This window comes from Gigantopelta aegis, chromosome 10 (assembly GCF_016097555.1).
Source record: "Gigantopelta aegis isolate Gae_Host chromosome 10, Gae_host_genome, whole genome shotgun sequence".
Classification (NCBI taxonomy): domain Eukaryota; kingdom Metazoa; phylum Mollusca; class Gastropoda; order Neomphalida; family Peltospiridae; genus Gigantopelta; species Gigantopelta aegis.
In genome coordinates this window covers 58,267,553-58,294,681 of record NC_054708.1, presented here as the reverse complement: position 1 = coordinate 58,294,681, position 27,129 = coordinate 58,267,553, and the positions used below count along the sequence as shown (strand labels likewise).

Genomic DNA, 27,129 nt, shown 5'->3' with positions numbered 1-27,129 from the left:
GATTGATTGAAAATTGCAGTCGCCATTGTTGTACAATTTATCTTAGGAGAGGGTCTCGTAAGTTGGATAACTTGTGCTCAGTCGTGTGTGTGTGTGTGTGTGTGTGCGTGCGTGTGTATGTGTGTGTGTGTGTGTGTGTGTATGTGTGTGTGTGTGTATGTATGTGTGCGTGTGCGTGCGTGTGTATGTGTGTGTGTGTGTGCGTACGTGCGTGTGTATGTGTGTGTGTGTGTGTGTGTGTGTATGTGTGTGTGTATGTATGTGTGTGTGTGTGTGTGTGTGTGTGTGTGTGTGTGTGTGTAGTAAAATATGTTTTCAATCAAACGAGGTATTTCACTGGGGAAAAACAACAAACAAAAAAATGCATGCAGTACACTGTTAAAAGTTAAAAGTTCAAGTGTTTGTTTAACAACACCACTAGAACACAACGATGTATTCATCATCAGCTATTGGATGTCAAATATTTCGTAATTATGACATATAGTGTTGGAGAAAACAAACCGCCACACATTTCCATTAGTAGCAAGGGATCTTTTATATGCACCATACCACAGACAGGATAGCACATACCACGGCCTTTGATATGCCAGTGGTGGTGCACTGGATAGAACGAGAAATAGCCCGGTGGGTCCACTGACAGGGATCGATCATAGAGCTTGACCCATCGAAAAAACAAAACAAAACACACACAGCGAGAAAAGAGAGAGAGAGAGAGAGAGAGAGAGAGAGAGAGAGAGAGAGAGAGAGAGAGAGAGAGAGAGAGAGAGAGAGAGAGAAACAGCCCATGCAAATAAAAGCTGAGTAGTAGTATACAGCCTCTCATCTATTCCCATGACATGATCTTTGTTCTGCTACTGTTATCAGATCCTGTAGTAATGCAAAAAAAAAAAAAAAAAAAAAAAAAACCCACCCACCCACGTAAAGACACGCTACATGATTATGAATATAACTCACAACGGCTGTCGTCAGTGCGCTAGACATTTGAATTTTAGCATTCACAATGTTAACACAAACCACTTTTTTATCGATGTCAACAGAAATGTTGTACATAAATAAGCGCCTACGAGACTGGTTCCTAGTGCTGGAGCAAAACCTCAAATTCGGGGAAAATTATATAAATATTCGGGGGAAAATTAGCTAACCTGAGACTTTTGTCCCCATGTGTTTCCATCATTATGTAAAATGACGTAGTGATTCGTTTGCAGCCCTATATAGCTGTTTGGTAGTAATGCTAATATGAATAAATGTTGTTATCCAGATTCGGGCATTTTCGTTTAATTCGGGCAAAAACCAGCATGTCCCCACCTCCCCTACAAAAATGGGAGCCCGTACGCCTATGATGATGTAGACCTTTCAGGAAGGAAGAAAATGTTTTATTTAACGACGCACCCAACACATTTTATTTACGGTTATATGGCGTCAGACATATGGTTAAGGACCACACAGATATTGAGAGAGGAAATCCGCTGTCGCCGCTTCATGGGTTACTCTTTTCGATTAGTAGCAAGGGATATTTTATATGCACCATCCCACAGACAGGGTAGTACATACCACGGCCTTTGATATACCAGTCGTGGTGCACTAGAGACGGCTTAATTCCCAGCCATATAAAAAGGATTCATTGTTCACCAAAAAAAAAAATTAAAAGTTTAATTTAATATCTATGTTGTGCGATAAAATAAACTGACCGCTACAGGATTAATTATCCCAGAAGCACCTTTTGTGTATTTTATATAAACTGATTGCGCAGATTTTTGCCTTGTTTATATTCCCCTTACTAATATCAATTATGTCAATTTACTAATGATTTCCAGGAGTAATATACATAGATGTATGCAGTAGCATGGGATTGGTATGGCAACGGAAGTATAACAAAAACAGATTAAACCAATTCCAATCTTGAGAATGCCCAGAGATTATTACAGAGTAGGTCTTCACAGTGCGCGGGGGTGGGGGTGGAAGGGATATATAAAAGAAATAAACTGAAAAGAAAGAAGAAATATTGTATAGTATTGATTTTTATAGCTAACGCCATATAACCTTAAATAAAATTTGTTGAGTGCGTCGTTAAATAAAACATTTCATTCTTTCTTTCTTTCTGATTTTTTATAGACTCTCTCTCTCTCTCTCTCTCTCTCTCTCTCTCTCTCTCTCTCTCGTTTTTGTTTAATCCAGGACGGGACGTAGCCCAGTGGTACAGCGCTCGCTCGATGCGCGGTCGGTGTGGGATCGATCCTCGTCGGTGGGCCCATTGGGCTATTTCTCGTTCCAGCCAGTGCACCATGACTGGTATATCAAAGGCCGTGGTATGTGCTACCCTGTCTGTGGGATGGTGCATATAAAAGATCCCTTGCTGCTTATTGAAAAGAGTAGACTAATCTTGTACATTGTTGCCTAAACAAGACTAAACCCGACGAGACCACACATCTACATCATCGAATTAACATAAAACATTTAAGCCGTATAAACTGTATACTATAGGGACGCGATCTAGTTGAGTCGGTGGGTCTTTTATATTACATGTATACATTTTCCCGCTAACAACATACCACACACTATTGCCTTTGATGCGCGAGTTGTTAAGCCTAATAACAAATAATTAATGAATGTAGCTGATGGAACATTGAAATAAGAAGCCTAAGCATAAAACTGAACGCTTTTTTTACTTTCGAAATTCCTGTATACAAAAGGAGAAGGGATTAAACAAAAGGAAGTAAGGAAATGTCGAATCACTGACATAATTAACAAAACTAAAATCACCTTGCTTTATTCATGACTGTTACAGTCGGACTGTAGATTCTTTAAAAAATTATTCACACTTAGAAGAATAGTATGACGTCACCATGGGCTTCATTTACTGAAAAAAAGTGTGGGGGGGGGGGGGGGGCGTGACACATATTTTTGTTGAGCAACCGCCGTTCGCCCAGAACAGATGTCTTTGGTGCATTCTGGACGCATGTATAGGATGGGATACAATACATTAAGTACTGTGTGGTGTTATTTATGCTAAAATACATTGTAAACTAATGAAAATTTACATTTAGCTTTTTTTTTTTTTTATTTACCTAGATTTATGAATACAAAGATGATCGTTTCATTTTCAACTTAAATGTAGCATTAGATACTATTATAATTGTGAATCAAACGATCTTTCATTTGTAACGATCAACCGTAGTAGTTTTAATACATGTGCTCAATATCGGTTTTGAAGTAAAGGATATCATTTGTATACATTACAGTGGTTAAAAGCCTACGGGTGATGAAAGCCATATAAATAAACAACATACTTATAATAACTGCTATCATGTCACCGTCTTATTGGGAACATTAAGCATTTTAATTAGAAACCAAGTCGTGTTATAGGCATATAGAGAGAATAACTACTAAATGATGTAGAATATCGGCTTTATCCTGTCACGGTAAGAATGATAATTTCTCATTCGGCTTGAACAGGATAAAACCGATATCCTACGTCATTAACTAGTTATTATTTTTATCCTGCAGACCATAAAAATTATGGGGAAAACCTATTCTTACACACCCTTAACATATACCTTTTAACACATATACGTGCGTTAACATTTTAAAGACATACAACTGGCTGTTCCTAGGTGATGACTCTGTCGCCAATGCCATATCATCCAAGGAAAAAAAGAACGGTCGAATCGACCACTCCATGACGTACAGGTTAACCTGAAATTGACGTGTCTGTGACGCACAGGTTAACTTTTTTAAGTGCTAGATCCGTACATATGTTTTAGTTGGAAAAGGCGTTTTAAAAAAATGTCCGTTAGATACCATTTATTTTACAACCCGTTGTAAGATAAATGGTACCTAACAGCCATTCATATAGTATTCTCTATTTATTTCTGTTATTTCACCTACATTGTACAGTGACCTAGAGGTCAAATGAGCGATTTTGTAATTAACGTCTGCTAGTATAGGTCTCACTACACAGATGTCATCTGCCATTGAAATCCATGTTAAACTGCCCAACTTAAAATGAAGATTGCCACTAGAGCGAGTTCTCGTTGGCACTAACAACATACATATTTTCACTCCAAAATTGAGAACATTTCCGTCTCAGTTGTTTGCTATATGACCGCATCTGGCTGCAGTACAGGTCTGGACAGGTAGCTCATTAACCGATTCACTTCGGCTGTCTCTTCCGCAAATTACTCATGTCTCAAAATGTCAATACACAATATTACAAAATAACACAGCCAGAAGGCTTACCATTAAACATACAAATTGTTTTAATTCTTTCCCAATTACAAGAAGTGAATATGTGAACCACAACATATGTCACAATTAGGAACTATTGTGGACCTTGATAAATGAACCCTCACCCGGATGTGAACTGTGTAGTGAGACCATACGTTTATGACTTTGCTTTAGTTGGTCACAGTGGTTGCAGGATAAATCTTCATAATCGGCCAATAGTAACAGTGGTTGCAGGATAAATCGTCATAATCGGCCAATAGTAACAGTGCTTGCAGGATAAATCTTCATAATCGGCCAATAGTAACAGTGGTTGCAGGATAAAAGAACATAATGACCTACATGTATAAAGAATCGCTGGTACTGTCAGTGACCGTCTCCTGGACCGGAGATCTGGCGCAAATCAGAACTTGTGCCCAGGATGGACGTGCCTGAACCTTCAGTGAATATGGGCACGTTAATAGTTTTACTTCCTTCCTCAGTGACCGTTTTTGACACACTTGCAGAGACAAGAATAGGCCTAAGGAATTGGCGTAGCCTATATCCATGAGAATTGATTAACAAGTATGACAAAGTTAAATAAATCTTCACACACTAGCTGCGTGTAGCAACCGTGAGAATAGATTCGTAAATTGAGTCTCAGACCACACGTGTAACGTGCGTTTGGTTTTTTGTCACAATGTTAACTCGACGTTTTGTTTATTGTGGTCTTGTCAACACAGAAAACAAAATAAAGCGTCTAGACGGTATGGTCTATAGACCACGTTGTTGGTAATATTGGTTGGTGACATGGTACGAGTATAGGCGGCATATTACTACTATACAGCCTATTCTCGTGGTTGGCTTATGGAAATGTTAACAATAATATTAGCTTTTAACGTAACGCAACATTGACGTTTTGGCTCTAATAACGTCCCCCAAAAATTGGTCTCTGGTCAGACCAAAGTTCCAGAACTGATGCACCGATGCACCTTTTTTTTTCTTTTGCATGGATTGCACAGAAAGGTGTGTATATTTACTTTCTTTACGTCCTCCTTCAACTGCCTTTGTACATCCTCAATGGCCATGGTGCTCCCTACTTTGCCTTGGTACCCTAAATATTTTCCTTTACATTTTCCATATAGCCAAGGCAATTTTTAATGACTTCGACTTTGGCCGCAAATATTTTTTAAACAAGCCATGCTACTCATTTAGAACAACAGGATTTGTTTTAGAGAGAAATTAAAGAAAGCTAGTGGTCCAAACCAGCATATAGACCATTTTGGATCCAAATGCAGTTTTATGTCCTAACAAGAAAATCCCGGCAAAAATCGACGACCAGAGACCAGAAATTTATTTTGTTTGGCCTAAAATAGACCTGTTTTCTTGGGGTTGTTTTCTATCGTAAAATGTGGGGGGTGGGAACATTTCCACGGTGGTCCACAACTCCAAAAAGTGGGGGAACGTGCCCACCCTCCGTCCCCCAAGTGACGCCCATGAACGTCACAGATATTATGAATTATTTTTTATGAATTATTTTTTTTAATATACTGATGGAAAGAAATAAGGGAACACATCAAATTGTAGGCTATATTTAATTCACTACTAGGGTAGTAATGCCTATATTTCATACCAAGTTGTAATGTGGGACTGAATGTCTGTAGTGTTGAATGTGCTGCCTATATGTTGCCAGTCAACTTCTGACAATATCAATTGATTTTTGATGCAGTCATAATTCCTTGTTGCAATCTGTCTGATCCTTTATTTCTTTCCATCAGTATAATTACTAAATCTATAAACCTAAGGGTAAGGCTATTCATTCCGTGCTTTATTAAATGTCGCAGCAGTATATAATTCAGCGTTTTAAAAAATAAATGTGTCGACTGGTGAACACGTCCTAATTCCGCCACTGTCTGTCCTATGACATTGTATAGAGTCGTCAGTACAGCCTCGTACGTTATTGATAGTCTGTAAAGGTCATCGTCATTGTGGCTGAACGCTGACCACAAGGCAAACGACACTCCTTGGGTCAGCAAGATTTATGTCAACATGGAAATCGAGAATAATACCCGAGTATTTGATCAACTAGTCTGACGGGCGGGTGGAATTCCTCTCTCTCTCCTCTCTCTCTCTCTCTCTCTCTCTCTCTCTCTCTCTCTCTCTCTCTCTCTCTCTCTCTCTCTCTCTCTCTCTCTCTCTCTCTCTCTCCTTCTCTCTGTTTTACACATGGAGAGTTCATTTGCAAAACACGATCCATTTGCATCATTTCGAGAACAAACGTAGTTTGTTGCAACATGACAGCGTAAAACACTAACTATTCTCATTTAACAGGGCATTAAAACTGTATATCATCCATGTGTTAAGCTAGGTTTACTAACACTCGAATCCGGTACTGATGCGGTACGTAAAAATAACATCGCTCCAATACATTTACATTGTATAGTGTTTATTACAGTCCGTAGTAAACACTACAATATGTAAATGTATTGGAGCGATTATTATACGGACCGTATCAGTACCGGATTCGAGTGTTAGTAAACCTAGCTTAACACATGGATGATGTACAGTTTTAACGGCCTGTTAAATGGGCATCGTCAGCGTTTTAACGGTTAAAAGTTAGTTTTGTTTAACGACACCACTAGATCACATTGATGTATTCATCATCGGCTATTGGATGTCAAACATTTGGTTATTTCGATGTGTAGTCTAAGCAAGAAAACCCGCCACATTTTCGCCATTAGTAGCGAGAGATGTTTTATGTGCACCATTCCACAGACAGGACAGTACATACTATGGCCTTTATTATACCAGTCATGGTGCACTGGCTGGAATGAAATATATCCCAATGATTTTAGACCAAATTAAATGAAAATGCTAAAATCTGAATAACAACGTCTATACATTTTTGCATTACAACCAAACAGCTATATAGGGTTCTAAACGAATCATTACATATTTTTACATTGATTTAACTAATTAATTACGAGTAGAACGATGGAAAAACATGGTGAAAATTAGTTAGACCAGAGCATTTTTCCCGAATGTCTCCATTATTTTTGCCTGAATGCGCGAAGAATTGCCCCAGTGCTGTGTGCGTGCGTGCGTGCGTGCGTGCGTGCGTGCGTGTGTGTGTGTGTATGTGTACTATATAATATTATAGTGCTTATAATGAGGAAATCTGTCCACTCAAAACCATTTTAAGAGCAACTACTTCAGGCCTCACACACAGGGCAGGTCCAGGATTTTGTAAAGGGGGGGGGGGGGGGTAACAGAATTCGAAAAACAACAAGTGTGAGTTTGCTGAAGGAAAATGAGCAAAGTCCCCAAAGGGAGGGAGGTCTATAGGGGTTTGAGCATATGCTCGCCGGAAACTTTTGGGATAAAGATGCTCAGACACGTTTCAGGGCAATGACGTTTTACAAATGTAGTGTCCGCCAAAAAATCCATAATGAATTGTACTAAAATAAAATAAAATTTATTACAAAATGTAACAATGAAAACAGAGGCGTAAATATAAACGCTATTAATCTACGTGCTATGTTGTGTTTGCCAAATCGTGTTGCAGTCCAGTAAAATCAATATCCGTTTTTGGAGAGGGGCACAATTTATTGTGGGGGTGGTAAAATCTCCACTACCGTACTACGGTAGGCAACAAGACATATATATCTTTTTTTATTTATATAAAGTGGGTAAAAAAAAAAAAAAAAACCCATACATTTTCGTCTGAGTGTGTGTATGTGTATGTGTGGGGGGGGGGGGGGGGGGGATAGCACAGCCCTGCCCCTCCAGGTTCCTGCGGGTCTGTGCCGACATATTTATTTATTACTGTCATTGGTTTGTACAAGAGCAATAATATTTTACAATCACTATTAATGCATCATAATTTCTCTGTGATAAATTGTGATTTTTATTTCCCCGGTTATGAGTGCCCGCTGGGTAATAAATTCAATTCACGCACGGTTACCAATAATCTAGCTCGAGTGTCCTCTAGCCCTACCCTTCTGGCATGGCCAACCACTGGATCTGGGTTGGGGGGGGGGGGGGGGGGGGGGGGAGGGGGTTGGCAATGGCCCACTGACAGTGCACAGTCATCTCACTTAGCACAGCGGGTTTAGATTTTCATCAGTCTCTTTATGGCAACGCATTTTTACCTGTGACGAATCATTTCTTTCATACGAGCAACAGGCGACCGGCACAGAATGTCCGGTTTCCGTCGAATCCAATTAATTGTTGTTTACGGAAAAGTCATCTCATACATTATGGATGTATAAATTCAATATTGAATATAGGGCCGTACGTTTAGATAAAACAACCTTGGGTGGAGGACGCAGGCAATAAAAAAAAAACGTGATAACAAGGACACAGCAATACGTAGTTAGACAAGAAAAAAGAAAAAAAAAATGAATGGCATAATTAAGGTAATAAGGACACTTTATCGCACTTTGCGGAGTGTTGGGGAAACATATATAACTATTCGCTGACACATACACATTTGTAAGAAAGATCACGCTCTCACGCAACGCTACTACAAGTTCACGCTTTTTATAATAGTGAATTGTATCTTGGAGCTGAATGGAATTATGTGCCATTAGTAGCGAGAGATGTTTTATGTGCACCATTCCACACACAGGACAGTACATACTATGGCCTTTGTTATACCAGTCATGGTGCACTGGCTGGAATGAAATATATCCCAATGATTTTAGACCAAATTAAATGAAAATGCTAAAATCTGAATAACAACGTCTATACATTTTTGCATTACAACCAAACAGCTATATAGGGTTCTAAACGAATCATTACATATTTTTACATTGATTTAACTAATTAATTACGAGTAGAACGATGGAAAAACATGGTGAAAATTAGTTAGACCAGAGCAGTCTGTATTAGTTAGCAGTCATATAGCATATGAAGCCTGCCCTCGGTTCTGTATCAACAATCACTACCGATGACCCGATTTATATGGTTTAACATTAAGCGTAATAATTAATAAAACCTGCACTCGCTCGATTTTTAGATATCTCCATTTTGGGCTTCAACAAACAAACAAAAACCCTGTTTTACCTAGGGTGATTAGCCCCATGGATCCCTTGATCAGGACTTGGGACCTGGACCTGACTAAGAGCCTGGCCCCTGACCCTGGCCCTGGCCCCTGACTTATAATTTTCTCATGCCTAAGAATTGCCACAGGTTGACAGCTCTGCATACACCCCAGTAGGTGTGTGAAGAAATGTATGCTGGGGTGAGGTCCAGACAATCTAATTAAAATTAGCTACACTATTACATGTATATCTAACTGCAGCCCGTTGAAGCTCATGTCCATTTGACCTTTCATCCGACCAATCAAAACCTTGCATGCAAAATCATGCCAGTGATTGGAAAAAAAATGAAAACATTCGGGATTATGCCGAGGGTATATGAAATGATTCGGGTGAATTAAGAAGTATGCCGGAAACTAATTACAATATAAAATTTTATATAAAATTCGCTTCAAGACAAACAAAAAAACTAAACCGTGATTGTATAGCCATAAAATCTGTTTATACAATCCAGTTTATTACTGCACTTTTCCCCTGTTTTTTCTATGTTGAAATGGACCAACAAGTTCGCCTATTGCATAAATAGTCTCGCCCGATATTTTTAGAATTTGTTTCTCCCGAATAACGCTATAAAAGGCTAAGTGTAATTGGTCGATATTAAAATTGTTATTTATAAGATGAAATGTCACCTGGACATGGAAGTCCACGCAATGCTTTTAGATCTACTGGTAGACCCAGTAGAGCTAATTTTAATCAGATTGAGGTCCAGACTGTGGCGAACGAAGTTTGTAGACGTGTTTGGATCATGCTCCCCAAGAAAATATATTTAAAAAGAAAATTCGCTTTGAGCAGTGTATTACAGGCTCTGGTGGGTAGTTCGCGTACATGACTCTTTTTGGGAGTTAACTTAAATTTTCTTGTTCTATATTCCAAGGCCTTCAAAAAAGTTTGGGTAACAATTCCAGGTTAAGTACGTTTTCACAGCAGAGCACATGATTTTGGGTTGACCGCCAAAAGGCTAAAATAACGATATTGGAGCATCATGCAATAAATAATTAATTGACACCCATAGTTGATTCATTTTGATTAGTGGGTTCGACCCTCAAACCCCATCTCACCCTCCCCTCTCGCACATTTACCTGCCCTGCTAGGTACGTCCCTGGAATAAATGCATACGGCGATATGGGGGGGGGGGGGGGGGGGGGCACGGAGGCAATTTAAAACGGAGTTATGGCCCTTGAACCTAGGAGATGTGAAAATCTGTTTCCCGGACATTTTTTTCAGGTCTTGAGATATTGAGCTAAAATTTTGTACATTTCTTTATAATGTAATGTTACTGATTAAGATTATCTTTCAAGGTTATTTTCCCACTTTTCACAGAGGTATATATATATAGTAGGCCTATGGTCCATTAAATTTAGAACATAGGAAACATTGTTCGGTAGGGGACATGCACTGGCGTATGAAGCGAGAGGGGAGGGGGTAAAGGGGACATGTGCCTCCCCCCTCACTTTTCAGATATGTTGCTTTACATTTGCTTCATACTAGTGTAAAAAGTATGTAAATATAAAAAGTGTGCCCCCCCCCCCCCCCCCCCCCCCCCCCAGCCCCCCCCCCCCCCCCCCCCCCCCCCCCCCCCCCCCCCCTTTGGCAACTTCCTACGCAATCTAATTAAAATTAGCTCCACTATTACATGTAGATCTAACAGCAGCCCGTTGGAGCTCATGTCCAGTTGATCTTTCATTCGACCAATCAAAACCTTACTTGCAAAATCATGCCAGTGATTTGAAAAGAATTTGTAAACATTCGCGATTATGCCGAGGGTATATGAAATGATTCGGGTGAATTACGAAGTATGCCGGAAACTAATTTCAATATTAAATTTTATATAAAATTCGTTTGAAGACGAAAACAAAACCGTGATTGTATAGCCATAAAATAGGTTTATACTAGTATACAATCCAGAGTTTTTTACTGCACTTTTCCCGTTTTTTCAATGTTAAAATAGACCAACAAGTTCGCCCGATATTTTTAGAATTTGTATGCTCCCGAATAACGCTATGAAAGGCGAAGTGTAATTGGTCGATATTTAAATTGTTATTTATAGATGAAATGTCACCTGGACATGGGGTTCCACGCAGTGCTGTTAGATCTACTGGTGAGATCAGTAGAGCTAATTTTAATCAGATTGCTTCCTACGCCAGTGACTGTATTGCTTTAGCAGTGCAGTACTCTCATACTGCTTAACTTGTTGGATTTTTTTTTTGGGGGGGGGGGGGGGGGGGGGGGGTTACAGGGACGTTCGGACACATTAGATCACTTAATTTATTATACCACGTACACCCTTTGACAATTATATCCTGTTGTTAACGTCAAGAACGACGTTACGTATGTAGGTTATTCTGTGTTTTCTCAGATCATGATTTATATATCCTCGAGTGAAGTGTACAAATATTATCGCACGTTCGACGTGAAGTGCTAGACTCGGTCATTGAAACTTCTATACCGGGTCAAACATTTAAGACAAAACCCATCATTGCGCCCATGAAGTGGCTGAAACCCGGTGTATGTTGGGGAAAGTAGCAAACGTATTATGACGCTAATGATTTGAAATTATCACGAAGCCAACATTTGAAATTATCATGTCAAACAATCAATATACTACCCAACTACAAGAGTTAACAACTAAACTGGTTACATTTTTAGTTCCTAGATCTACATTAATATAAATGTTTTGATACCGATATTGCTTAAGTATTCTTTCCAGTTTATTTTCGCTACATCCTTTGACGGGAGTTGTATTTTTCATCATTATTTTTTTTTAAAGATTGCGTATTGTATATTCTCTAAACGTCTAGGGCTAAATTTTCATGACAGTCACTTCAAATTAGGGATTGAATCATTTAAAAGAATAAACATCAGTAATTTCGACATATTCTGTGAATTATTATCATAAAATATGCTTGGTGCCAAAATAATTTTGTAAAGAATAAATTTTTAAAAAACCTTTAAGAACAAAAGGGTTCTGATGAACATGACATTTTAGCGTTTGATTTACTTGTATGCTGAAGGTTCCACACCACCGTTATTTACTCCATGTTGTTTGATACAATTTCTGTCAGAATATATTATGTGGAAAATACAATACTATCGAGAAGATCATGTGACTATTACTACAAGTTTTATACATCAACATAATATGTCGACCACAAAATCTTTCAGTTAGTCACCCTCATCCGTGAGCAACGCCCAGTGTTGCTGTTATTCAAGTTGCATTCAACTTTTTTAATGAGAAACTATTTCCTAAACCGGGTTATGCTGTTACACGTAACAACATGATAACTGGTGGTGTGATGACTCGGCACATCCGATTCATCAGCAGGCGTGCATTTACGAGGAGGGCTAAAGCTGCATTCTCATTATGCGATTTTGTCCCATGTGATTTGTCATGAGAAATAGGACATGTTCTAATCGGTACGACTCTGACACGACTGGTCATATAAGACTAATGTTGTTCAGATTTAATTGTTCTCACAGTACGATTCGCAAGAGAACACCCCTTTAAGGGTCCAGACCCTTAACATTAATGACAAACAATGAAACATTAAAAAAAAGTGTAAAACCATTGTTTGTGCTTATTTTCATGTCTATATCCAACTAAGGTTCAAGCACACGATTCAGCTATCACTGTTGTCGGTCCAGGACAGTGAGTTACTGGTTAGTGAGAGAGAAGTCGGTGTAATGGCCTTAAGCTGTATCCTAACCAGATGCAAGCGATTATTTTAGAAATAATTTATTTCAATTGCCATATCCTAACCGCACTCGTGCGACACAACATAGCCTATTTATCTGTCACATCGCATGCATGCAGTTAGGATGATACAATTGAACTCGATATTTCTAAACTAATCGCTCGCATCTAGTTAAGCTGTATCCTAACCGGACGCGAGTGATGTGATAGATTATTTTAGAAATCATTGTTTTCAATTACCACATCCTAACTGCACGCGACATAATTATCTGTCGCGTCATACACATGCAGTTAGGATACAGTGATTGAAATCAATAGTTTCCTAAAACAATTGCTCGCGTCCAGTTAGGATAAAGCTACACACCTATCCATTGAGTCATTAAACTCGTTCTGGGTGGAAGCAGGTACCATGATTTAAACTTAGTACCTACTTGCCTTAAATTTGATGGCTTAACCACTACTAAACTGAGGTCGGTAAAAAAAAACATTCTTGATAGTAGTTTTAGCACCTAGTAACTAATAACTATTAAATAGGTTTTCTTTCAATAAGAAGGTTTGCTGAAAATTAGTAATATACTTAATACCATTTCTTGGATGAAAAATTATACTATTTTTGTGTACAATTACATCACATTTTTATTCAGTAGAATGTGAATGGTACATTCTTTAATTTACAACCAATTCCAAAGTAAACGTACTACAGTAAGTGTGTTCAATAAAACTGAAGTACATTCCAATCTGGGATTTCAATCTTTTCAGCATATTGCAGGGATAAACGTTGGACACAAAATTTAGAAAACTTTGCAGGGTCTTGAAAAGGTGGAGGTTTTGTTTTTATTATTGTGTGTGTATGTGTTTGTGTGCTTTTTTTGTATGTGCTTTTTTTCTTGGGGGGGGGGGGGGGGGGGATGAACCAAAGAACAAGGCAAGATTTTTGGAGCAGTTCTAAATCTCTAATTCTGAATTAGTTTTAATGATTTTCATCTTTGACATTGTTTCACAATTCTAATCAGGAGTTGTGTTTCTTGGGCCGGTAAACAGGAGTCTTTCCAATCCTCTGTCCCCGGAAACTCCGGTAGTGAGGCAACAGAGCTGGGCTCCTCACGTAGATACCTCGGCCACCTGGTGTATAGGCCCGAAGAGTTACGCTCATTTCAAAACCCGCAGTCACTGACACCCAACCTTGAAAAACAAAACATGCAAAAAGCAGTTAAATTCAGTTTCAATTACAGTGATTTAATTTTATATTGTAAAGGGTTAAATTTCAGTAAAGAAAATGTTTTATTTAATGACGCACTCAACACATTTTATTTACGGTTATATGGCGTCAGATATATGGTTACGGACCACACATATTTTGAGAGGAAACCCGCTGTCACCACTACATGGGCTACTCTTCCAATTAGCAGCAAGGGATCTTTTATTTGCGCTTCCCACAGGCAGGATAGCACAAACCATGGCCTTTGTGGAACAAGTTATGGATCACTGGTCGGTGCAAGTGGTTTACACCTACCCAATGAGCCTTGCGGAACACTCACTCAGGGTTTGGAGTCGGTATCTGAATTAAAAATCCCATGCCTCGACTGGGATCCGAACCCAGTACCTACCAGCCTGTAGACCAATGGCCTAACCACGACGCCACCGAGGCCGGTCAAATTTCAGTAAGTAATATAACTCTTGTCGATATAAAAATAAAATTTTTTTAAAAGCCCAAACACAAGGTGTTAAAATTTATTTCATTTCATTTCAGCATATTTCCGTGCTTATATCCATTTAAGGTTCAAGCATGCTGTGCTAGGCACACACCTCAGTTATCTGGGCTACTGTCCAGGACAGTGGGTTAGTTGTTAGTTGGTCAGTGGTTAGTGAGAGAGAAGAGGGTGTAGTGGCCTTACTCCTACCCATTGAGCCCTTAAGAACTCGCTCTGCGTTGGAGCCAGTACTGGGCTGCGAACCCTGCACCTACCAGCCTGTAGTCGGATGGCTAAATCACTGTCACCGAGGCCGGTGTTAAAATTTAATTCGTGTAATGTGATTATACAAAACAAAATGTGCAAAATTATGGTGTCTTCTCAAGGCACTATTTTGAGAGTAATGAAATCATAATTTGCTAATGCAAAATACAAACACAGCTTCTGGTTTAATAAACTTGTGTATTTTCTCCATCATATGACAAACAGGTCTTTCATCATGTTTTGTAATACATTCTTCAAAGAATTGCAAGTGAATACATTTTTAATTGATATAGAATTAACAAATAAAGGATATCAAACAATGGACTATTATAGGAAGAAAATAATATGGATCAGGGCTCACCCTGTCCATAAATTGCCTAATTAGCCAATTGTTAATTTTTATACAAAGTGGCTACAACATTTAATCTTTGATTAATAAAAATTTCCTAAAATTAAGCATATTTTAAAAATAATTTTCAAGGAAATACTTTACGTATCTGAAAATTGGCTCCAGCATGAGCCATGTGAATAATCTATTCAAAACTAATTAAATAACATTTAAAATAATAAAAATAGAGATGATATTGCATCTTTAAATTTCATTATTTCATGAAGATTCTAAAATACCCAGATTGTTCTGTGTTGCATTATGGTAGATGTAAGTTTTCTCATAGAGAGCTCACCAAGAGAAGATAACTGAATATCAGCAGCTGCCTGTTCCCAGTTGAGTCCCACCACACTGACATCCTTACTCTCTAATGGCGGAAGACTTTTCACACGATCACACAAACCAAGAGGAACCTGAAGTTTAAATGAAGAGTTCATTTCCAAAATGTAACATATCCATTTATATCATCTTTAAAAAAAAAATGTTTTTGTTGCAACATGATGTTATGTAGAGTAGTGATGGGAATAGATTGGGATTTCATCATCGATCACCAGTTATAATTAGTTTGAACCAACCAATCAACTCTCGATTACACAATCAGTTAGAATTTTATGAACATAAGAAGACGTCTAAGCATCAGGACCCATTATTGCATGCAGACTGCAAATGGCTAATTTTACCTTTATTAACTCTTTAGTATCTTTTTTTCTTCATGCACATACATGTATAAAAAACAAACCCAAACACCAGCGTATTTACTTTTATCATCTAAACAATTAGTTAACATTTTCCTACACAATCGATTATGGATTTTTATAATCGATCATCAAATCATAAGAGTGAAACCTTTTCTATTATAATCGATCATTACTAGAATATCACTAATGTAATGTATATCCAACGAAGCACAGTTTTAACAATTATCCTCTTCAATGAGTATAAATAGCTTTTTTTTAACATCAACTTTATTGCCGTATTGTTGAGTTGTACTAATATCAGTACACATCCACTGCAAACTCCAAAATCTGGAACTTGGCATACATGTATATTGCATTGTGGAAATTAATATTTCCTGCAAGCACATTCATAAATAATTCACAAATATTTCAAATTGTAAAATTAGGTGTTATAACTTCTTTTCTTTTGAAAGAGCAAATGAAATGTTTTAATAAATGATTATAATTTTCTATTTTAAAATTGTTTAAAGGCAGATTCTTGTTTGACAAATTTAATTCAGCTAGTTTCTTGGGTGGTAGGGCCTAAACTGATTAAGCTAACCAGAGTTATCTACCTTAGTTGTTAAACTTGTTTAGCAGTTACTGTAGAATTTTGCTTTGAAGCAGTTTTGTGGAGAACTAATAACTAAATAACAAAGAAAATAAAAAATAATATTTGTTTAACACATTTAAACTACGGCTATTAGGTGTCTAACTTATGATTATTCTAACATTAGTAGGGCCCGTGAAAATATGATCGTTTCATTCTCAAGTCACTCACGCAAGTCTAATTTGGCGTATCCCACTTTTCATTCATGCACTGAATTTAAAACATCATTTACAATCATGGCATGATGTATTACCCAAATAAGAAATGGGTTACCTGAATTTGTTGCTGTGTAAGCCATAAATGGTTTGCGCACATTTTTAATCTCTGGAGGCGTTCGTAAATAGTGAGAAATGAAGCCTTGTTGTCACCACATAAACTGCTTCTACCATAAAGCATGATGGGTTCTTTTATACACACTACCCATAAACAGTTCATACCATGTTATTTATACCAGTCATTGGCACTGCATGGTTAGGACGGAAGTGGGGGAAATGTAGCCCAGTGGTAAAGCACTCGCCTGCTGAGCAGTCAGTCCAGGATCAATCTTTATTTCTATTTCTCGTTCCAGCCAGTGCTCCATAACTGGTGTAACAGAGGGCATGGTATGTACTATCCTGTCTGTGGGATGCTGCATATAAAAGATTTCTTGTTGCTAATTGGAACGAGTAGCCCATTGTGTGGTGGCAACGGGTTTTTTTGCTCATTATACATGTATGTGTGGTCTTTAACCAAATGTGTATGTTCGACAACATACAATGGTTACGGTAACAGTACTTAAAATGTGTTGAGTATGTCCTTATATAAAACATTCCTTTCTTCTTTTTTGGTTGACTGTTGAGGGTGATCGATCCTATACAAGCCAATATATCTCAGGCAAGTGCTCTACCACTAAGCTACATCCCAGCCTGATTTGGATAAGATAAGCAAATAAAACATTAAGGAAGAAAGGAGGAATTATTTTATTTAATGAAACACACAACTCATTTTAATTATAGCTATATGGCGTTGGACATATAGTCAAGGACCACACAGATAATGAGAGAGGAAACCCGCTTCCATCATGCAAGTGGCTACTCTTTCGAATTAGCAGCAAGAGATCTTTTATATGCATCATCGCAATGATAAGGCAATAAATATCACAGCCTTCATTACACCAATTGTGGAGTATTGGCTAGAATGAGAAATAGCCCAATAGGCCCACCGAAAGGGGATTGATTTTAGACCGATTACACATCAGCTGAGTGCTTTATGACTGGACTACATCCCGCCCCAGACAGGAGAAGAATATAAAACATGATTATAAACACTCACACCAAGCTGCTTTGTGCCCACTCGTTGACTGTAGAACTCTTCTGCCTCATTACCATTGACAACGTGCAGTGGCAGATTAGCCGAACAATGCACTGTCAAGAATATAGATTTACTTCCCTGATAAAAAAATAAAAAATAAATTTAAAAACCTGTCAGTAAATGTCAGTACACTGTAATAACAAGTGTAATGACGTAATTGTGGAAAGCAACATCATAACATGACATTGTTTCCACAGTCCGGACTGGACATGTGAAATATGACATCATTTCGTCCTCTTCTTCAAGTTTGGGTTGAAACATTTTGGGAAGGTCCTTTTTATTCATAAAAAAATTACAATAATAATATGGATAATAAAGAAATTATTACACTCGTGTGTGTCATGCTGATTTTATTACCCTCACTCTCTCTCGGATAATACAAAACTTCTGACACTCGTTTCGTAAAATCAGTACGACACACAAGATCGTATAATAATCTCTAGATACAAACATTTAACACACCAGACCAGATATCATTCCGATAACATAATTAGTTCAATAACATACTAACAAAATGAACAACAAGTATTCTGAGAGTACTGCTAAAGCAATACATGTCCCCAACAGGGCCCAACAAATTTTAAAGAATCCTAAGTTCAAGGGCAATAACATGGGTATACATCTTGAGGCAACATGGGGAAAAAAAGTCCATAAAACAAGTTTTGGTATCTCCTAAGTTCAAGGGCCATAGCTCTGTCAAAAGTGAGTAAATTGCAATAAAAGTCAAACTTGATCTGTAACAGCACGTAATAAAGCTATACAAAAGTGAGTAAATTGCAATAAAAGTCAAACTTGATCTGTAACAGCACGTAATAAAGCTATACAAAAAACCTTCAGCTCAACATCTGGAGGCATTGTGAAAAAAAGGCCTCGAAAACAATAGTTCATATCTCCTAAGCTCAGGGGCAGACAGACAGACAGACAGACAGACAGACAGAAGGATGGAGATCAAAATTAAAGTCTCCTCCAGTTGGACCGGTAGGGGACTACTAAATCTTCCTATGCATAATACCTGAACATAATCACGGACAGACGAATGGACAGACAGGCAAAAAGAACGAGGGAGATGAGACCTATAGTCCCCTCCAGTTGGACCGGTAGGGGACTAATAAATCTTCCTATGCATAATACCTGAACATAATCACGGACAGACGAATGGACAGACGGACAGACAGGCAAAAAGAAGGAGGGAGATGAGACCTATAGTCCCCTCCAGTTGGACCAGTAGGGGACTACTACATTTTCCTATGCGTAATACAGGCTGCTGAAAATTGCAAGAGCGATAGTTTCATTCGCACGTCGCTCTTGTAAGTATAGTTCTGCATAACCCATTTTTCATTCTTGCATTGAATTTATGACATCATTTACATGGTCATGACGGCTTACTTAAAAACAAAATGGGTTCCCTTAGTTTGTTTTTAAGTAACCCATAAATGGTTTACACAAATTTGGAATTTTAAGAGGCCTGTAATACCTGAACATAATTAATCCTGCCGACAGACAGACAGACAGACAGACAAAAGAATGGAGATGGACATAAAACCTAGTCCCCTCCAGTTGGACCAGTAGGGGACTAATAAATCTTCCGATGCGTAATACCTGAACATAATCAATCCTGCCCAGGCCGGACACAAACAACACCTGTGAGGGTTTCACCACAAACACGCGAGGCACAATCACCGGTCTTGGCAAAACAACCGCCAGCTCCTCTGGACTCAGCAGGTTGATTATCTCAAGAAAAGAGAGAAGAAGAAAAACTACACTAATGATGATGACAAAATTATCGTTATTTTTCACACTATGTATGTTATAATAATTATACTTATATCTCATTACAGTTCAAAGCTCCCTTCCACAAAGTGATCTTAGCGCTATGATCACCTTAAGGTAGTTATAAAGTAGTTGTACACTTAATATGTGGTGCAGTGATTAAGCCATCAGACTACAGGCTGGTAGGTACTGGGTTCACAGCCCGGTACCGGCTGCAACCCAGAGCGAGTTCTCAAGGGCTCAATGGTTAAGTGTAAGGCCACTACACCCTCTTCTCTCTCACTAACCAACTAACAATTAACACACTGTCCTGGACAGACAGTGCAGATAGCTGATGTGCCCAGGACAGCGTGCTTGAACCGTAATTGGATATAAACACAAAAATAAGTTGAAATGAAATATACACTTAAATTAAGACAATCTTAGTGCTAAGATTATTTCATCAAATGGGCCCAGATACTTGGCAATTAACTGATAACATGCCATTAAAGGGACTGTCCTGAGTTTGAAAGAAAGAAAGAAATAAATGTTTTATTTAACTACGCACTCAACACATTTCATTTGTGGTTATATGGCATCAGACATATGGTTAAGCACCACACAGATATTGAGAGAGAAACCTGCTGTCGCCACTGCATGGGCTACTCTTTTAGATAGCAGCAAGGGTTCTTTTATATGCACCATCCCACAAACAGGGTAGTACATACCACGACCTTTAATATACCAGTCGTGGTGCACTGGCTGGAATAAGAAATAGCCCAAATAACCGACAGGGATCGATCCCAGACCATCGGCAAGAGGACAAAACTGTTTTTAGTATTCATGGTGATGGTGGATTACATTACATGATAACGGATGAATGATGATTGGTTCCATGATTTCGCCAACGCACTACTGAAAACAATTATTACCATGAATACCAGAAGGCTGTGCTATTTTCATTTGGATCAGACACAGCAAACTGCAGAAACTTTTTTTTTTTTTTTTTTAATTGTAAACAATCCCTGAATGAAATGAAATTACTAATACACAGCAATTACATAGTTGCAAAGCTATTCCTCACAACTGCCTAGAAACAATCAAAGTTTATTCCTTCAAATTTGTAACAAGAAAGGAAGGAATGTTTTATATAACAACACACTCAACAAATATTAGTTATGGTTATATGGCATCGGACATACTGTTTAGGACCACACAAATAGTGAGAGACGAAAACCAATGGGGCCATGCAATAGGCTACACTTTTCAATTAGCAGCATCACACAGACAGGATAGTCCATACCATGGCCTTTGTTACACAAGTTGTGGAGCATTGGCTGGAATAAGAAACAGCCCAATGGGCCAACAAAACAGGGATTGATCCTAGACCAACCGCGCATCAAATGAGGACTGGGCTACACGTGTATGTCCTGCACCAATTTGTAATTTGAGGCCTTTCATATGCACTTTTCAAATAGACAGTACATACCAGTATACCAGGGTTCATACACTTAAAGGAAGTCAAAATTCAAGGGTTTTTCAAGCACTTTCCAGGTCAACTTTACCAAAATTCCAGGACCGTACCGAGTTAATGGTGGACAACTTATGACTGAACTTTACCTCCGTTATACATGTACATCCTCAAAATCTGATAGGGGTATTTTTCATTTGTTTTGACTGGGTTTAGTGGTTTAGACTTTCGTCAAAAAGCAGAACATAGCCATCTTCCCTCTTGACTTGGTCTTTTAACAGAGACAGGAAGTGTGGGGCAATCCCAAACGTACACAAGTAAGCACATTGGTGCTCCCCACAACCAAATTTTGAGGCAATGTCGCTGTCAGGAAACATCATATGAAACAATTCCCCCGTGTCAGTGCAAGAATTGTAGCTGTAGTGAGCCTTAGCTACTTTGAGTGCCCAGTACACCTCGGCCCGCAACGTGTCATTGGTGGTAACCATGCTTGTGGTTTTTGCAAGTATTGGCGGTCTGTGCTTTAGAACTTCCTGCAGTCGCATCCATCGAACTTTTGTCTTGTCGCGTGGCCTGTTTCTTTCTGAAGAAATCAGCAATGCTTGTGGTTGTTGTTGTTTCGTTCAAAAACTTCACAAGGCATTGTTTATGCTTCACTCCTTCGCTGTGACTCACTAGCGCCGATTCCCCCGTGTTCGCCACACTGAAATTGCGAGTACAAACGGTGCATCTTGCGCTGTGTTTGTCGGGTCCACGCACCAACCAGTCCTTATAATTCACTGCCTGTATCCACAGGTCGTTAAACACGCAAGTGCCAACCATCTTTGTGGGTTTACAAAGATTCATTAACTTGACACGCTCCCTAAACTTGCAAAATACCCAGCGGCAAAAAGTGACAAACTTTCTTTTCCAATATGGCGACGCTGTCGCTTGGATCTTGTGGCCGCGTGATTCTCGCATCGCAAGATAAAAAACAAAACAAACATTCACACGTCAACTGAGCCGGTAAACATCGATTGGCCGGGCGATTGGCATTTGATTGTGCCGCGGAAATGAAACAAATAATTTAATTACCTGTTAAATAAAGTAAAAAAGCCTCCATTTTAGGCATTTATATTTTATTTGACATCAAATGATTATTTTCAAGGGTTTTCCAGACCGCAAGATGATTTTCAAGGGTATTCAAGCACTGGAATACATTAATTTATTTTCAAGGGTTTTCAAGGGTTTTCCAGGCCCGTACGAACCCTGGTACCCATCTTGAAGTACTGATGGTAACTGGTAATATTAATGCTACATTCATTAGAAGTCATGATTATCATATTTCCCAATTCACAAGTTGTGAAATAACCTGTGAACACAACTTGTGAACTGGGGTAGGATTTCCAGTGTCAATCTTCACAACTTCAAAACAAATGGCAGAACAACAAATTATTTGAGCAATTATGAGTTGGGGTCTGAGATTGGAGTGACAGTGCAGATTGTCTATAAATCGCCTGAACGCTCTCCACTTGGTGAAGTTGTTTTCACAATTTGAAACTTGTGAATTTGTGATATTCACGAGCACCAAATGAACACAGTATAATCCAAAACTAGAGACACTCACCTGTTCACTGTTAACGACACCGGGTGTGTCGAACGTCCACCGACTCTCCGTCAGTTTCTCGTCAAACGACATGTCGGGTGGGCTGACCTTCTCGCCGCGACCCGAGTGAGTCTCCAGGGTGTCCCTGTTGGTCAGCTCGAAACTGACAATCTCCTGACCTTCATACTCGCACTGTTCCTCAGCCTGCTTCTGTTTCGAGCTGCGGAAATCAGTCTGACCCACGTTTCCTGTCAAAGTAAATCAATACAAATATTCTCAAAGGTGCAGTTTTAAAGTTGCTGATCTTAATTTTCGAGATACATGTGTATGTACCTTTTGGAGGAGAGGGTCATAAAATCAATTTTTAATTATTACAAACAGTACGTGGATATATAGTGTGATCTGTAACTGTGGCAATTCATGAAATTATTGGGGGGTTTTAATTTAAAATTAAAGTTATAGTCCCACCACTCCCCCCAACCCGCCAAAAAGCACAAAAACCAGACACATGGATCTTCCAAACTTAACAACTTAAGCAAAATAATGTTGTAATAATATGCAAGTTAACAGTAAAACAAAAATGGCAATTTTAGCAAAAAATATTTTCAACTTGTTATCAACTAGGATCAGTGTTTTTAATTTACCTGTAAGTTTGAAACTTGTCTTTTGTTCATTTCCTTCTTGGTCATCTCTCTCGAGACTCCTCAGCTTCTTCTCCATCGCATCTCTCATCCTCTGTTCAATAAGCCGCTCCATTCTCGCCTGCAGTCGCCACACCTTGGGGGTCACAATCGGGAACTTGAGCAAGCTCACGGTTGTACCTGTTAAAAACAAAACACATAAGATTCATTTCAGTCTCAACACATCCAGGGTAAAAACTGGGAACCTGTGCTACATGTAGATCAAAGATGACCCTGTTGGACAAAAAAAAAAATCCATCCATCTGGGGTTACAATTTTTAAAAAAAGGCAAATTTTATTTTAATCTGGCGAAATAATCTCATGTATTAAATTGTGTTAGAAAATAACTGGGTTTCTGCAATTTTTACATTTTAATAGATAATTTGGCCAAATGTTCTGCCCAAGCTAGAGCTAGCCATGCATGACCCATTTCTTGGGATTTTTCTGCAATCATCAACTTGACATTACAATGTTTTTATGCAAATTACCACTCTTTTTAAGTTATTTTAAATGGGATGGAGGGGGATACTTTTTTTTATCAATTTTGATCTTCCATGATCCAGCTCAAAATTCCAGGACTTTCCAGGATGGAAATTCAAATGACATAATTTGCAAATTCCATAGGATTTTTCTGTATAATCATCAACATGACAATACAATGTTTTTGTGCAAATTTCTCCTCTTTTGAAGTTATGTTATAGGGGCGGGGGATTTTTAATCAATTTTTATCTTCCATGATCCAGCTCAGAATTCCATGACTTTCCAGGACTAAAAAATTACACAATTTGCAAATTCCGTAACACTTACCAGGATTTCCACGACCCAACAAATCATGGAAAATACAAATTTAAGTCTTTCTGAAAGGGAAGTCACCCTTCAAACTGGTGGCTATATGTTTTAACTCGCTCATCAGAAACTTACCCGCATTTGGCAAGTGGACCAGTACTTTCAAGTTTGTGCACCACTGAATTACCAACTATCAGTCACTAGTTGATTTTACTGTTTATAGGATATTAAATAAGCTTCCATTTTGTATTATGTTTATGTAGCGAGTGAAATAATTTTAATTGTCACAAGCTTTAGTGAGTGACAATGAAAATTATTTCACTTGTGACATATAAACATGATATGCAATGGTAGCGAGTTTAATATCCTATTTATTACTCATTAATTGGTTTCAATTTATATCACCATTCTCATTTAATGTTCCGGCAAGGTTCTAGTACACCAGTAGTATGACGTCATCAAATAGTTACATCCCATTTGACGTTCTAGTGGGATGTAACATTTTGGTATGTACCAAGATATATTTAACCATATGGGTAATGAATACATATTATATACATGTACCTGTGTGGTCTGTGTGTGTATTGTTGTATGAAGATTGGTTTACCTGGCCAGGTGGAGACGGTGGCTCTGTGAATCAACTCTCGAACGTGAGACTTACAGTAGTCTGATCCCAGTAGAGCATTGAACAGAGATGATTTTCCAACATTGGTACATCCAACCAAAAACACATGACCTGAAACACATAATATCAACATTTTCTAGTATCAGTATTTGTACCGTCAACATATACATGTACATAATTAACATATTTGTCAAATACACATTACAGTGTTTGTATTTATACATATAAGTTTTATTATTTAAGTAGCTTTAGTAAATTACTTAGAATGAGGTGTACTTATCTAAACTATTTCTATTTACTAAGTACAAGTAACCTGTACCTTCACATACATTTGATTTACCAGTACATACAAAGACTTAATGATAAAAAAAAAATTAATCATAATATCAGGGTTCAAAACTCGCTAAAACATATGGTGGCCCCAAAAATAATAATGCATGTTGGCAAATTATGGTAAGCGAACCACGATCAAGATTTTAATGTGGAATACAAATATTAATAGTGGCTCATATGTTATAGCTCTAAAGAAGATAATATTATTTGGGCAACTAACGCTATTATTTAAAAAATATTTAAGTCCCCCAAACAGGACATTGGTCACATTTGGCGACCTGGCCACAGGCCGTTTCAAGCCCTGATAAAGAGTCCAGAGCTCTACCAACTGAGCTAATAGGAGAAGCACTTTATACCAACACTACTACATAACAAAAACCTATATAAAACCATATACAGATGGCAGGCTGACTATAAAATGTCACTAAATGAGTGTGTGGTTATAATATTTAGTAATAATGTAAGTGAAGTGAAAAGGCGAGTACATGAACCAGTAACTGAGTGTTAATGCTAGGCACTGCTGCATGTACAGCTACTAAATATTTCATCAACATTAAAAAACCAGCTACATGTATGTTACTAGCAGACATTAATGTTGAATTGTGAACTGCATATTAATACCTTTTAGCTGCCACTGAGACATGAGCTTTGTGACAAGTTCTTCAATTCCAAATCCAGTCTTCGCACTCACCAAACAGACATGTCTCAAGTTATTACCACTGGGGTTCAGCCCACTTGCTTCACATTCTTTAATTAGAGACTGTTTTATTCGATCCAAGTACCCCTTGTCATCTCTTGCTAGGAGATCCACTTTGTTTCCAATGATATACAGAGGCCGACTCCAGCCAACATGTTGCATCAAATTCTTAAAAATACTGTTTGGAAAATCAGTAAGATCAACGACAACCATAATCAGACCTCTTGAAGTTTTTATTTTGGAAATAATTTTGGCATATTCATTTTCATCGACTCTGACATTCAGACAAATATTGTGATGCATCATTAAATGACATCTTTGACACACTGACTGCTTCAGTTGATCCTTTGTTAACACTGTTAACTTTTCACTTGACATGAAGCCAGGAGCTGATGAGTCTTGACAGTGTAATATCGCTCCACACCCCGAACACGGAATGTCTGTTTTAGGAACTGCGGGATCGACAGTTCCAATAATGTTCTTCATGATATGAGACTTCCCTTTTTTGCTGGGTGGTGCTGTATTGCCGTCAAGATCTATGTGTTCTATAAAATCATCTTCTTGTTGTAGGTCTGAATACATACGAGATTTTTCTTCAGCAAGATTTATAGAGTCTATATCTTGCAATTCCTTTTTGAAACGAGCTTTTACATCCCATGAGATATCATCTAGTGATTGTCGTAAATCATCTATAGACAGTGTTGTTTTTTCATGTGATAAATGATCCGTTTGTTCAATATCATGTTGTTCTTTTAAATTATCACATAACATCTTTACAACAAGAGGTGTGCTATCAGATCGAGTGTCTTTGGAAACTTTTTTTATATCCTTTTGTTCAGTCTTAGAATTTGTGTGCTTCTTACTTATTTTACCAAATGCAAGTGACCTTGTGTTTGGGTTAACACATTGTGAAAGACATTCGATGCCAATTAACTTGTTAATGACAATGTTGTTATAGTGCAAGCCAACTCTTCTCAGTAGTGTTACATAGATGGACATGTTGAAAAAATATTATTACGACAGTATCTTTAAAACCAAATTCATCTGACCAACGTCAAAGGAGTGATGAACATTTGCATGCGATTGTTGATGATAAAATGTTAATCTCAAGACTCATTACGATTTTAGAATCTGAACAAAATGAACTTTCGTTTTGTGAAATGTGCGATAGATTGGTTAACAGACTTAATT

General features: G+C 38.1%; 1 protein-coding gene across 1 annotated transcript; it reads right to left on the bottom strand.

The window, feature by feature from the left end:
* Positions 1–13,932: 13,932 nt before the first annotated feature.
* LOC121384473 (nitric oxide-associated protein 1-like) lies at positions 13,933–27,121 on the bottom strand. The gene is made up of 8 exons (XM_041514880.1): positions 25,863–27,121; positions 24,891–25,019; positions 23,462–23,638; positions 22,839–23,065; positions 19,612–19,743; positions 17,974–18,090; positions 15,632–15,749; positions 13,933–14,175 (listed from the first exon to the last, which is right to left on the bottom strand). The coding sequence occupies exons 1-8, from the start codon at positions 26,935–26,937 to the stop codon at positions 14,003–14,005; spliced, it is 2,148 nt and encodes a 715-aa protein (XP_041370814.1). The 5' UTR covers positions 26,938–27,121; the 3' UTR covers positions 13,933–14,002.
* Positions 27,122–27,129: the final 8 nt, after the last annotated feature.

Excerpts from the sequence above, each read along its gene's own strand:
- LOC121384473 (XM_041514880.1), bottom strand. The coding sequence starts at position 26,937 with ATGTCCATCTATGTAACACTACTGAGAAGAGTTGGCTTGCACTATAAC. Across the intron at positions 15,750-17,973 it reads TGGGCACAAAGCAGCTTGGT|GTTCCTCTTGGTTTGTGTGA; the intron begins GTGAGTGTTTAT and ends TTTAAACTTCAG. Across the intron at positions 14,176-15,631 it reads TATTCAGTTATCTTCTCTTG|GTTGGGTGTCAGTGACTGCG; the intron begins GTGAGCTCTCTA and ends TTGTTTTTCAAG.